Source organism: Somniosus microcephalus, chromosome 21, assembly GCF_052327205.1.
Source record: "Somniosus microcephalus isolate GS21.2 chromosome 21, FLI_Smic_1.0, whole genome shotgun sequence".
Lineage (NCBI taxonomy): Eukaryota > Metazoa > Chordata > Chondrichthyes > Squaliformes > Somniosidae > Somniosus > Somniosus microcephalus.
Window position 1 is genome coordinate 10,228,744 of NC_141007.1, and position 15,388 is coordinate 10,244,131.

The 15,388-nt window shown below is 48.0% G+C and overlaps 1 protein-coding gene across 1 annotated transcript in view; it reads left to right on the plus strand.

The window, feature by feature from the left end:
• The window catches only part of otop2 (otopetrin 2), a 39,257-nt gene extending 26,638 nt beyond the window's left edge, over window positions 1-12,619 (plus strand). The window contains exons 5-6 of the mRNA XM_085964083.1: window positions 9,106-10,022; window positions 12,332-12,619. Coding sequence (XP_085820209.1) covers window positions 9,106-10,022; window positions 12,332-12,502 — 1,088 coding nt within the window. The 3' untranslated portion in view covers window positions 12,503-12,619. The remainder of the gene's footprint in view (window positions 1-9,105; window positions 10,023-12,331) is intronic.
• Window positions 12,620-15,388: the final 2,769 nt, after the last annotated feature.

A 15,388-nucleotide genomic window follows, 5' to 3' on the forward strand; every position in this document is an offset into this window, starting at 1 on the left:
AGTCAACATGGATTTACAAATAGTAAATCATGCTTGACTGATCTACTGGAATTTTTTGAAGATGTAACTGGTAAAATAGATAAGGGAGAACCAGTGGATGTGGTGTATTTGGACTTTCAGAAGGCTTTCGATAAGGTCCCGCATAAGAGATTAGCGTGCAAAATTAAGGCACATGGGATTGGGGGCAAGGTATTGACTTGGATAGAGAACTGGTTGGCGGACAGAAAGCAAAGAGTTGGAATAAACTGGTCGTTTTCCGAGTGGCAGGCAGTGACTAGTGGGGTGCCGCAGGGATCGGTCCAAGGACCCCAGCTGTTCACAATATATATTATTGATCTGGACGAGGGAATTGGATGTAATATCTCCAAATTTGCAGATGACACAAAGCTGGGTGGGAGGGTATGCTGTGAGGAGGATGTCGTGAAACTCCAGTACGATTTGGACAGGTTGGGTGATTGGGCAGAAACATGGCAAATGCACTATAATGTGGATAAATGTGAGGTTATCCACTTTGGTGGCAAAAACAGGAAGGCAGATTATTATTTGAATGGCAATAGATTGGGAGAAGGGGAAGTGCAAAGAGACCTGGGTGTTCTTGTGCACCAGTCGCTGAAGGTAAGCATGCAGGTGCAGCAGGCGGCTAAGAAGGCAAATGGTATGTTGGCCTTCGTAGCAAGAGGGTTCGAGTACAGGAACAAGGATGTCTTGCTACAGTTGTACAGGGCTTTGGTGAGACCACACCTTGAGTATTGTGTGCAGTTTTGGTCGCCTTACCTGAGGAAGGACGATCTTGCCATGGAAGGAGTGCAGCGAAGATTCACCAGGCTGATACCTGGGATGGCAGGAATGACATATGAGGAGAGATTGTGTCCATTGGGCTTATACTCACTGGAGTTTACAAGATTGAGAGGGGATCTCATCGAAACCTATAAAAATTTTGTCAGGCCTGGACAGACTAGATGCAGGAAGGATGTTTCTGATGGCCGGGGAGTCCAGAACCAGGGGTCATAGTCTAAGGATAAGGGGTAAGCCATTTAGGACTGAAATGAGGAGGAATTTCTTCACCCAGAGAGTGGTGAACCTGTGGAATTCTCTGCCACAGAGGGCAGTGGAGGCCAGTTCATTAAATATATTCAAGAAAGAGTTGGATATATTTCTTAAGGCTAAAGGGATCAAGGGATATGGGGAGAAGGCAGGGACAGTGTACTGAATTTGGATGATCAGCCATGATCTCATTGAATGGCGGAGCAGGCTCGAAGGGCCGAATGGCCTACTCCTGCTCCTATCTTCTATGTTTCTATGTTTCTATGAATGAAGCACGTTCCATTTCAGGCACCCAAACACACCATCTAACACTCCCAGGGCATGTACAGCACGGGATAGATACCGAGTAAAGCTCCCTCTACACTGTCCCATCAAACACTCCCAGGGCAGGTATAGCACGGGTTAGATACAGAGTAAACCTCCCTCTACACTGACCATCAAACACTCCCAGGGCAGGTACAGCACAGGTTAGATACAGAGTAAAGCTCCCTCTACACTGTCCCATTAAACACTCCTGGGGCAGGTACAGCACGGGTTAGATACAGAGTAAACCTCCCTCTACACTGTCCCATTAAACACTCCTGGGGCAGGTACAGCACGGGTTAGATACAGAGTAAACCTCCCTCTACACTGTCCCATCAAACACTCCCAGGGCAGGTACCGAATCATAAGAACATAAAAAATAAGAGCAGGAGTAGGCCATACGGCCCCTGAAGCCTGCTCCGCCATTCAATAAGATCATGGCTGATCATCGACCTCAACTTCACTTTCCCGCCCGATCTCCATAACCCTTGATTCCCCTAGAGTCCAAAAATCTAACTATCTCAGCCTTGAATATACTCAAAGACTCAGCATTCACAGCTCTCTGAGGCAGAGAATTCCAAAGATTCACAACCCTCGGAGTGAAGAAATTCCTCCTCCTCTCTGTCTTAAACCCCTTACCCTGAGACTATGCCCCCTAGTTCTAGACACTCCGGCCAGGGGAAACAACCTCTCGGCATCTACCCTGTCAATACCCCTCAGAATCTTCTATGTTTCAATGAGATCACCTCTCATTCTTCTAAACTCCAGAGAGTATCGGCCCAGTCTACACAATCTCTCATCATAGGACAGCCCTCTCATCCCAGGAATCAATCTAGTGAACCTTCGTTGCACCACCTCCAAGGCAAGTATATCCTTCCTTAGATAAGGAGACCAAAACTGTGCACAGTACTCCAGGTGTGGTCTCACCAAGGCCCTGTACAATTGTAGCAAGACTTCCTTACTCTTATACGCCAACCCCCTTGCAATAAAGGCCAACATGCAATTTGCCTTCCTTATAGCTTGCTGCACCTGCATGCTAGCTTTCTGTGTTTCTTGCACAAGGACACCCAAATCTCTCTGAACACCAACATTTGAAAGTTTCTCGACCATTTAAAAAAGATTCTGTTTTTCTATTCTTCCTGCCAAAGTGAATAACCTCACATTTTCCTACATTATACTCCATCTGTCACCTTACTGCCCACTCACTCAGTCTATCTATATCCCTTTGCAGACTCTCTGTGTTCTCCTCACAGCTTACTGTCCCACCTAGCTTTGTATCATCAGCAAACTTGGATACATTACACTCGGTCCCTTCATCCATGTCATTAATATAGATTGTAAATAGTTGAGGCCCCAACACTGATCCTTGCGGCACCCCACTAGTTACAGCCTGCCAACCTGAAAAAGATCCGTTTATCCCTACTCTCTGTTTTCTCTCCGTTAACCAATCCTCTATCCATGCTACTATATTACCCCCAACCCCATGAGCCCTAATCTTGTGTAATTATCTTTTATGTGGCACCTTATCGAATGCCTTTTGGAAATCCAAATATACTACATCCACTGGTTCCCCTTTATCTACCCTGCTAGTTACATCCTCAAAAAAATGCTAATAAATTTGTCAAACACGATTTCCCTTTCATAAAACCATGTTGACTCGGCCTAATCATGTTATGATTTTCTAAGTGACCATTTCCTTAACAATGGATTCCAGCATTTTCCTGATGACTGATGTCAGGCTAACTGGCCTGAAGTTCTCTGTTTTTTCTCTCCCTCCTTTCTTGAATAGCGGTGTTAGATTTGCAACCTTCCAATCTGCTGGGACCATTCTAGAATCTAGGGAATTTTGGAAGATCAAAACCAATGCATCCACTATCTCTTCAGCCACCTCTTTTAGAACCCTAGGATGTAGGCTGTCAGGTCCTGGGGATTTGTCAGCTTTTAGTCCCATTAGTTTCTCTAGTACTTTTTCTCCACTTATATTAATTATGTTAAAATCCTCACCCTCATTAGACCCTTGGTTCCTCACCATTTTTGGGTGGGGAATCGGGTGGGGCTCAGCAGTGAAGCGGCCCCCCACCACCCCCCTCTTGACTCATTATGGTCACACATGGAGAACGGAGCAGGAGGCACCAGAGGCTGACTGGACCAGCTGACCCGGACGGAAGTCAATGCTGACTAGAAAGGAAAGGAGACAACATGGGGCAGAGGAGCCGCACTCATGTCACAATTAAATACAATCAAACTACCTGTCGCACGAGTGCTGTATCAATCCGTTTATTGAGAACATTGGGAGAGCTGACGTCATTTGGTGTTATCAGCACGACTCAGAGGCTTCAGCTGAATTCATTGAATGTAAATATTCATGTGGATCCGTATTGTATCTGAACTGATGCCCGCTCAGTATTCTCAGTAAACTCAATTAACGCCCGGCACCAACACCACAATTAAACATTATTTGGTGTAGGCAGCTATTAAATCAGCCCCTCAAAGTCATCTACCCACCATTGACAGACCAGTACTGTGCCCAGTGTTATACAGTGACAGACCTGTACCCACCCGTACTGTACCCCAGTGTTATACAGCGACAGGCCTGTACCCACCAGTACTGCACCCCAGTGTTATATAGTGACGGGCCTGTACCCACCAGTACTGTACCCCAGTGTTATATAGTGACGGACCTGTACCCACCAGTACTGTTGTCTTGTTTTGCACACTTTGTACAAAAATAATAAATTGCAGGACAACAGAGTATTACAGTTTAAACTATTTTAATGAAGCATCAGGTCTGTGAACTCAAACATACATACAGCACCGTGTGGGCAAGATGGAGTTAGGGCCCCCTGGGTCTTCTAAACAATAGCAGTCCTTACAGATGCCTGCAAGCCAATGACAACTCAGCATGTGATCACATGTGAATGTAATAGGTATTCCTTACAGATGCCTGCGGGCCAATGATAAATCAATATGCAAATGTTACATCCCCTTTCTTTTAAAAGAAAAATGTTGTGCATTACTTTTGAACCTTTCTTCTACATAATGTTCTCAGTAGCATCAACATATAAGTAAACTCAACATTTAACTAGCATTGAAAACATCTCAACGTTTCAATAACGATGTACAGTTATTTTAGGGCAGCGATCCGCCTACACCCTTTGACAGTTCACAAGTCAAGGATAACTCTAGGCTTGACCTCTCGTACCGACCTTGTGTGGTATGGAACTGAGCATGCTCCTGAATCGGTCAACAAATCAGGTTCAGGTTTAGGTTCAGGTAAGTATGATGTGTTTTGTGTATTGCTCTGTTCATCACACTCTGTTGAACTGATCCTCTCGTCGGAATGACGGTGTTGTTCCTTGGTGTTCAGGAGGTGCCTGTGATTGCGGCGGTACACCTGTCCTTCTGGGGTGCGGACGTGATACGATCGCTCAGTGTCAGCTGGCTGGATGACGACTGCTGGCTTCCAGTAGTCATGCTCCTGGATTCTGACGGATTCTCCATTGTGCAGCGGCGGCAGTAGTCTAGCTGACCTGTCATAGTATCTCTTTTGGTGTTGCTGTCTCTGTACACGTTTTGCATGCACTTGCTTGCAGCTGACGACCTGCCAGGGCCTGTCTGGGATACGGTGAGGTATCATGGGCTCTTTGACATTTGATGGGCGGCGTTCTAGACAAATGGAAGAGTGTTATACAGTGACAGACCTGTACCCACCTGTACTGTACCCCAGTGTTAGTGACAGACATGTACCCACCTGTACTGTACCCCAGTGTTAGTGACAGACATGTACACACCAGTACTGTACACCAGTGTTATAGTGACAGACTTGTAACTGCCAGTATTGTACACCAGTACTGTAACCCAGTGTTATACAGTGACAGAGTTATACCCACCAGTACTGCACCCCAGTGTTATACAGTGACAGACCTGTACCCACCAGTACTGTACCCCAGTGTTATACAGTGACAGACCTCGACACACGAGTATTGTACCCAGTTTTATACAGTGACAGACCTGTACCCACCAGTACTGTACCCCAGTATTATACAGTGACAGACCTTGACCTACCAGTGTTGTAACCCAGTTTTATACAGTGACAGACCTGTACCCACGAGTACTGTACCCCAGTGTTATACAGTGACAGACCTGTACCCACCTGTACTGTACCCCAGTGTTATACAGTGACAGACCTATACCCACCAGTACTGTACCCCAGTGTTAGTGACAGACCTGTATCCACCAGTACTGTACCCCAGTGTTATACAGTGACAGACATGTACCCACCAGTACTGTACCCCAGTGTTATACAGTGACAGACCTGTACCCACGAGTACTGTACCCCAGTGTTATACAGTGACAGACCTGTACCCACCTGTACTGTACCCCAGTGTTATACAGTGACAGACCTATACCCACCAGTACTGTACCCCAGTGTTAGTGACAGACCTGTATCCACCAGTACTGTACCCCAGTGTTATACAGTGACAGACATGTACCCACCAGTACTGTACCCCAGTGTTAGTGACAGACCTGTATCCACCAGTACTGTACCCCAGTGTTATACAGTGACAGACATGTACCCACCACTACTGTACCCCAGTGTTATATAGTGACAGACCTGTACCCACCAGTACGGTACCCCAGTATTATACAGTGACAGACCTCTCCCCACCAGTGCTGTACCCCAGTGTTATATATTGACAGACCTGTACCCCCCAGTAATGTACCCCATTGTTATACAGTGACAGACCTGGACCGACCAGTAATGTACCCCATTGTTATACAGTGACAGACCTGTACCCAACAGTATTGTACCCCAGTCTTATACAGTGACAGACCTGCACCCACCAGTACTGTACCCCAGTGTTATACAGTGACAGACCTGTCCCCACCAGTACTGTTCCCTAGTGTTATACAGTGACAGACATGTGCCCACCAGTACTGTAGCCCAGTGTTATACAGTGACAACATAAGAACATAAGAACATAAGAAATAGGAGCAGAAGTAGACCAATCAGCCCCTCGAGCCTGCTCCGCCATTCAATAAGATCATGGCTGATCTGATCCTAACCGCCAATCCACTATCACAGAAGCATCTCCTGAATCTAACAGAATTAGACACCCGAAATAGGAGCAGGATCAGGCTACACGGCCCCTGGGCCTGCTCCGCTACCCACAGGGCCGTGACCGATCCGAACCTAGACTCATGTCCAAATTGCTGCCCGCTCCCCTTAACCCTTAATTCCCTTTACTTCTAGGAAACTGTCTATTTCTGTTTTAAATTTATGTAATGATGTAGCTTCTACAGCTTTTTGGGGCAGCATATTCCATGGACCTACCACCCTCTGAGTGAAGCAGTTCCTCCTCATCTCAGTTTTGAAAGAGCAGCCCCTTATTCTAAGACTATGCCCCCTAGTTCTAGTTTCACCCATCATCGGGAACATCTTCCCCACATCCACCCGATCCAACCCCTTCACAATCTTATATGTTTCAATAAGATCGCCTCTCATTCTTCTGAACTCCAATGAGTAGACAAACCTGTGCCCACCAGTACTGTACCCCAGTGTTATACAGTGACAGACCTGTACCCACCAGTACTGTACGCCAGTGTTATACAGTGACAGTCATGTACCCACCAGTACTTTATCCCAGTGTTATACAGTGACAGACCTGTACCCATCAGTACTGTACCCCAGTGTTATACAGTAACAGACCTGTCCCCACCAGTACTCTACCCCAGTATTAGTGACAGACCTGTACCCACCAGTACTGTACCCCAGTGTTATATAGTGACGGACCTGTACCCATCAGTACTGTACCCCAGTGTTATACAGTGACAGACCTGTAACCACCAGTACTGTACTCCAGTGTTATATAGTGACGGACCTGTACCCACCAGTACTGTACCCCAGTGTTATACAGTGACAGACCTGTACCCACCAGTACGGTACCCCAGTGTTATACAGTGACAGACCTGTCCCCACCAGTACTGTACCCCAGTGTTATACAGTGACAGACCTGTACCCCCCAGTAATGTACCCCATTGTTATACAGTGACAGACCTGGACCCACCAGTAATGTACCCCATTGATATACAGTGGCAGACCTGGACCCACCAGTATTGTACCCCAGTTTTATACAGTGACGGACCTGTACCCACCAGTACTGCACCCCAGTGTTATACAGTGACAGACCTGTACCCACCTGTACTGTACCCCAATGTTATACAGTGACAGACCTTTATCCACCAGTATTGTACCCCAGTGTTAGTGACAGGCATGTACCCACCAGTACTGTACCCCAGTGTTATAGTGACAGACCTATTGTACCCCAGTGTTATACAGTGACAGACCTATACCCACCAGTACTGTACCCCAGTGTTATACAGTGACAGACCTGTCCCCACCAGTACTGTACCCCAGTGTTATACAGTGACAGACATGTGCCCACCAGTACTGCAGCCCAGTGTTATACAGTGACAGACCTGTGCCCACCAGTACTGTACACCAGTGTTATACAGTGACAAACCTGTGCCCACCAGTACTGTACCCCAGTGTTATACAGTGATGGACCTGTACCCACCAGTACTGTACCCGTTATACAGTGACAGACCTGTACCCACCAGTATTGTACCCCAATGTTATACAGTGACAGACCTGTATCCACCAGTACTGTAACCCAGTGTTATACAGTGACAGACATGTACCCACCAGTACTATACCCCAGTGTTATACAGTGGCAGACCTGTACCCACCAGTACTGTAACCCAGTGTTATAGTGACAGACCTATACCCACCAGTACTATACCCCAGTGTTACACAGTGACAGTCATGTACCCACCAGTACTGTACCCCAGTGTTATACAGTGACAGACCTATACCCACCAGTACTGTACCCCAGTGTTATACAGTGACAGACCTGTACCCACCAGTACTGTACCCCAGTGTTATACAGTGACAGACCTATACCCACCAGTACTGTACCCCAGTGTTATACAGTGACAATCATGTACCCACCAGTACTGTACCCCAGTGTTATACAGTGACAGACCTGTACCCACCAGTACTATACCCCAGTGTTATACAGTGGCAGACCTGTACCCACCAGTACTGTACCCCAGTGTTATACAGTGGCAGACCTGTACCCACCAGTACTGTACCCCAGTGTTATACAGTGACAGTCATGTACCCACCAGTACTGTACCCCAGTGTTATACAGTGACAGGCCTGTACCCACCAGTACTGTACCCCAGTGTCATACAGTGACAGTCATGTACCCACCAGTACTGTACCCCAGTGTTATACAGTGGCAGACCTGTACCCACCAGTACTGTACCCCAGTGTTATACAGTGACAGTCATGTACCCACCAGTACAGTAACCCAGTGTTATACAGTGACAGACCTGTACCCACCAGTACTGTACCCCAGTGTTATACAGTGACAGACCTGTACCCACCAGTACTGTACCCCAGTGTTATACAGTGACAGTCATGTACCCACCAGTACTGTACCCCAGTGTTATACAGTGACAGACTTGTGCCCCCCAATACTGTACCCCGGTGTTATACAGTGACAGACCTGTCCCCACCAGTACTGTACCCCAGTGTTATTGGCACTGCCGAAGCCCTGAGCGAATATAGAAGTTGAGTGAGGTGTTGTTGAGCAGGATCAATGCCAATGCAATGCACTTGTTCTCAGACGATGGCCTACAGCGTGAAGCAATAACTCTTTGCTAAAACCAGTGTCTTGCTTTGTGCTTTAGCTGGCGAGGATGATGGATGTCTGTGCTCCACAAATTTCTGCCACATCTTCCAGACTGGTTATTACTACTTGTACCCGTTCAACATCGAGTACAGTCTGTTTGCCTCTGCAATGTGTTACGTGATGTGGAAGAATGTAGGCAGATTGATAGATGACTACGGACAACGTGGCAAGCTCAAATTCCGCTTCCATGGCGCCGTCCTGGGCCCAATCCTTGGGGTTGCTGTGCTCCTAATAGGACTGGGGATCTTCATTATCTATGAGGTTGAAGTGACGGACGAAGAAACAAAGACACGTGCTCTAACTGCCTATTACATCTTTAACATTGCGGCTCTCACCCTGATGTCCATCAGTTCCTTGGTTGGCTCTATTGTCTACAAGTTTGATAAAAGGAGCAAGAGCAATCACAAAAACCCTACCAGGCGTCTAGACCTGGGCCTACTGTTGGGGGCAGCTTTGGGTCAGTTTCTCATATCGTACTTCAGTGTTGTAGCTACCGTGGCTGTCGAACCCCACGAGCTGTTGAATGTCCTGAACCTTCTCTTCTCCCTGCTGACGATGGCCCAGCACATCCTGCAAAATATCTTCATCGCTGAAGGTTTGTTCAGGCAACCGTTTGTAGTTGAGAGCCAGCTGGAGGTCAGGGATTCCCATTGGAGTGTCAGGGATTCCACCAGCGAGGCGTACGCCAATATGAACATCTCCCACCGATTCCCGGAGGAGGCCATGGAACGACCCTTCCAGAGGAGCCCTTCCCACACTCGCTCCAACCCAACCAGCACGGCCAATGGTCAAGAGGCTATTCCAAGCAGTCTGGAGAGTGCACACCATCCCCGTGGAGATCGACTCTCTCTCCTCAGCTGGAAGCGAAGGATTCTGAAGGAGATCTCCTCGTTTTTACTCCTGTGCAACGTCATTGTAAGTTTGAGAACGTGAGTCTTTCACATCCACAGTCCGGCCAATGAATTACTTTTCGAAGTGCGGTCGCTGTTATGTAGGCGACTGTGGCCGTCAGTTTGTGCACAGGAAGGTCCAACAAACAGCACCTGAGATAAAAGAGCAGTTAATCTGTTTCTGGTGGGATTTTAGGTCATGGCAAAGCACATTAGCCTGAACAATCCTTTTTAGCCTTTTTCAGATTCCTCTTCCCCCTTCTCACCATGAATTTGTAGGAACATGAGGAAGTCATTCAGCCCCTCGAGCCTGTTCCGCCATTTTATTAGATCATGGCTGATCGGCACCTCAACTCCATTTGCCTGCCTTTGCCCCACAGCCCCCGATACCCTGACCCAACAAAAATCATCGATCTTGGTTTTGAAGTTTTCAGTTGACCCCCCAGCATTCACAGCTTTTTGGGGAAGAGAGTTCCAGATTCTTTTCACAGAAACCTACCCTTTGTGCTTCCTGACATCACTCCTGACCGGCATATCTCTATTATTCAGGTTCTGGCCCCTTGTTCTGGACTCCCCACTCCCTATCTATATATGTCACCTATCGAATCCCTTTATCATTTTAAACACTTCAATTTGCCGCTAATGCGCTGACTGTGCATTAAATCAAAGGTCAACTTTTCCTTTTAACCGAGTTATGTTTACCCGGAGTGTGTGGAGCGGCAATGTGCTGCAACTGACAACCGAGCAACCAATCGGAGAAGGTTTGCACCATTGGTACCGGATCACCCATTAACCCTTTAATGGACACGTCCGCGCCATAAACACGGCTCAGTGCAGCAACCCAGCTGCGGAACGGGCACATTGGAGGTCCGGTAAGGGGAGTGAGGGGCAGAGTGATCCACGTAACTGACCAGACCCTCCAGGTTATTCAGATGGGTTGAGAAATTGGAGAACTGTTCTCTGCCGCTGGAAGGGCATCTGACCCACTCAGCAGAGGGCTCAAGGAGCGTCGATGCAGCCGCCACATCCCACTGCACATGGAGGATGTGTGCAAGAGAATCACTGCCAATGATGTGACACTATTCTATGTGGCATTAACCGTGGTGTGAGGGCCAATTATCTCACACTGAAGTGTCTATCCAAAGAGACTGCAGGTGTGTTTTTACCTAAATAGTTTCACAGAAGAGTATTCTTAACCCAAATTTATCCAGAAATGTGCTGCAAACAATGCACACATGAGAAGCAATAAGGATATTTCCGATACAAAAGAGCCCAGAAACACTCAGCAAGTCAGGCAGCATTGGGAAGACTGAAGCCTTTGTCTATATTCTCCTCCATAAACTCTGTTCCCTAGGCACCGACTCCATCCCCCTCCCAGCCACTGTCTAAAGCTGAACCAGACTATCGCAACCTTGGTGTCCTATTGGACCCTGAGCTCAGCTTCTGACCACATAGTCGCTCCATCACCAAGATCGCCTACTTCCACCTCTGTAACATCGCCCATCTCCACCCCTACCTCAGCCCATCTGCTCCTGAAACCCTGATCCATGTCTTTGTTACCTCGAGACTCGACTATTCCGACACTCCCCTGGCTGGTCTCCCATCATCCACCCTACTTAAACTTCAGCTTATCCAAAGCACTGCTGCCTGCATCTTAACCCTAGTTAAGTCCCCATCACCCCTGTATTTGCTGAACTATATTGGCTCCCAGGGCACCAACATCTCAAATTTAAAATTCTCATCATCCATGGCCTCGCTCCTCCCTATCTTTGTAATCCCCTCCAGTCCTACAACCCTCTGAGATCTCTGCATTCTGACATTGTGTCCATTTCCCACTTCACCCCACCACTGGCGGCCGTGCCGTCAGCCGTTAAGACCCTAAGCTCTGGAGTTCCCTCCCGAAACCTCTCCATCTCTCCACCTCACTCTCCTTTAAGACCCTCCTTAAAATCTACCTCCTTGACCTGTCCTAATGTCCCATTCTTTGGCTCTGTGTCAGTTTGTGTTTGATAATCGCTCCTTGGGATGCTTTACTGCATTGAGGGCGCTATATAAATGCAAGTTGTTGTTGTTGAGGCCGTGAGCAGGGGAAAGAAACCTTAAAGGGGGCGCAGTTACCCCCCTCCCCGCCCCCTCCCTACCCACCTCCCCCCCCCCCCCCCCACCTCAAGAAATCGATCATTTGAATGCTGGCTGCGGTGGTACAAGGGGACAAGTTACAGTGGATCGGAGCGCAGTTGGAACAGTGACCTCAGCTTGAAAGTTATCCTTTAACTGAATTGGTTTCCCATGAAGTTAACAGAAGTTTTGAAATGTTGATTTTTCTTTCCTTAGTTCTGGATCATGCCTGCCTTTGGCGCTCGGCCCCATTTTGCTAACGGTCTTGAGGAACAGTTTTACGGTTTTCAAATGTGGGCGGCCGTAGTCAACGTTGGCCTTCCGATGGGAATATTCTACAGGATGCACTCAGCCGCCAGCCTCCTGGAAGTTTACCTCACGTCTTAAAACTGAAACAAGAGACTCAGCAAAGATCAGCTTCAGCTCGCAGTAAAACCTACCGGAAAATAAGACACTTTGACCACACCAACACAACAGATTGACAAAACCCTGTCAGTAGCATGTTTCTCGTAGGCAGAACTCCATCAACCAGCTCCCCAAGACAACTCTCCCAACTCCCCACTGGGACTGCACCAAGTGGAGCAAGGGTTTTAAGCTACAGTCAGTTGCTGAGCTGGCCAGTCTCAAGCAAGGCCAGGATAGAGGCAGTGTAACTGACCTCAGCTTATGTGGGTATGGGAGGGAAAGACATCAGCCGGGGGTCCTGCCCCTCAACACACTCTGGTAACCCTTGCTGGCGAGTGCGCATGTGTGAATGTTGGGTGAGGGCAGGAGGAGGCTTGGCACTGATTCCCCCCATGGTTTAATATCGCGTCAATACTCACTGTCCAGAGTGACAGGTGCAGAATGGTCCCCTGGACCAGAGAGCTGAGGGCACTCGGCAACTCAGCGGCCCAACCTGAAAAGGGAGTCAGGAGAGTGAGGGAGAAGACTGGCGAGAGTGATTACAAAGGATTCCAGTCCCTCGCGTTGGGAAGGTCCGCTGTTTACCTGGTTACAGCAGATCCACTGTGATTCCCCCCCTCCACCATCACCCCCTACCCACACCCGTCACCCCTCCACCATCACCCCCTACCCACACCCATCACCCCTCCACCCTCACCCCCTACCCACACCCGTCACCCCTCCACCCTCACCCCCTCCCTGCACCCGTCACCCCTCCACCCTCACCCTCTACCCACACCCGTCACCCCTCCACCATCACCCCCTACCCACACCCATCACCCCTCCACCATCACCCCCTACCCACACCCGTCACCCCTCCACCATCACCCCCTACCCACACCCATCACCCCTCCACCCTCACCCCCTACCCACACCCGTCACCCCTCCACCCTCACCCCCTACCCACACCCATCACCCCTCCACCCTCACCCCCTACCCACACCCACCACCCCTCCACCATCACCCCCTACCCACACCCGTCACCCCTCCACCCTCACCCCCTACCCACACCCGTCACCCCTCCACCCTCACCCCCTACCCACACCCATCATCACTCCACCCTCACCCCCTTCCCGCACCCATCACCCCGCCACCATCACCCCCTACCCACACCCGTCACCCCTTCACCCTCACCCCCTACCAACACCTGTCACCCCTCCACCCTCACCCCCTACCCACACCCGTCACCCCTCCACCCTCACTCCCTACCCACACCCGTCACCCCTCCACCATCACCCCCTACCCACACCCGTCACCCCTTCACCCTCACCCCCTTCCTGCACCTGTCAGCCCTCCACCCTCACCCCCTACCCACACCCGTCACCCCTCCACCCTCACCCCCTACCCACACCCGTCACCCCTCCACCCTCACCCCCTACTCACATCCGTCATCCCTCCACCCTCACCCCCTACCCACACCCATCACCCCTCCACCCTCACCCCCTACCCACACCCATCACCCCTCCACCCTCACCCCCTACCCGCACCTGTCACCCCTCCACCCTCACCCCCTTCCTGCCCCGTCACCCCTCCACCTGTGAGGGAATACGCCATATTTCAGACAGATACACCATAATATGAACAGAATACTGATATTATTAATACATGATACACTGGGTTCAAAAATCGAAAGCCTTGGAGACACAGGCTGTAAACAGAAATACAGGCTCCTGAGATAAAGATCAGTTGTTTAACAAAGTTGTAAACAAGCTTTGAAATGGGAATTAGTTAAATATACTAAAACAATGAAAGATTGAAGCAAACCATTGGTGCTTCCGAAAGGTCTATGGTTTGCAACAAACACAATGAGAATGCCCAGTTTAAAGTGTTAAGAACTAACATGTAAAACAGAAACACAAACATTAAAAGAGGCATGTGCCTTTGAAACGATGACATCAAAGTAAAAGAAACACCTGCTGGTTAAATAGTTTTATGTTAAACTTGGAAGACCGGAAACACGATTAAATATGCAACCAATTGAGATAGCTAGAAATGCATGAAACACTCTGGTCAAAGTGTCTTTAATTTATAGACATAGTAAAAACTATACCAACAAGGCTTTGAAGATATAACTTCAATAGATGACACCAAGCAATTGCATTGTGTTTGTATTGAACTTGGAGCAGCATGGAGTCACAATGTCTGCTAAAAAACAGTAAAGCCAATATTAAGAATTGAATGAAAGCATTTTGTAAGAATGACATCAAACAGAAACCATAGCTGTCATTGTTTTTATGATGGTTTTTGGAACACCTAAAGGTAGAGATATAATTATGCATGCAATAGTTGAATTGACAGTAAGATAGAAAACATTCAAACAGAGGTATCAATAAAGACAATTAGCTGACATCAGCAGAGAACATCAAAGAAACCACTGCCAAAAGAGTATAAAAATAAAACCTTTTGAACAGAAAGTCAGAACTCGCTGAACGGGCAAAGCGTTTCTCAACTCTTCAGAGGCATCTCTGTAAGTCTTTAATGATGAGTCTCGGGAAGCCAAAGGAATTGATTTTGGTGGATGTTCTAGATTTAGAAATAAGTAAGAAATGTAGAAATGTAATGAAGTAAAGATTTGAGAATAAGGATCTCTCTGAAATAAGAAATGTAAGCAATCTGTATTTTGAATTGTTAATGTTGTGACTGATTCAACAGCTGTTAACTGAATATCAGCTCTTAAATAAAACTATATATTTTTAGAATTGTCTCAAAGAGTAATTCTGTATAAACTCGCGAACCCAAATTCTGTGCACTCTTTTGTAAGGAGTTGCAGAATTCTGGGGGGTATTCCGGACCCTCATAATATCCGGAAGATTACAGTCTAGTTCAACT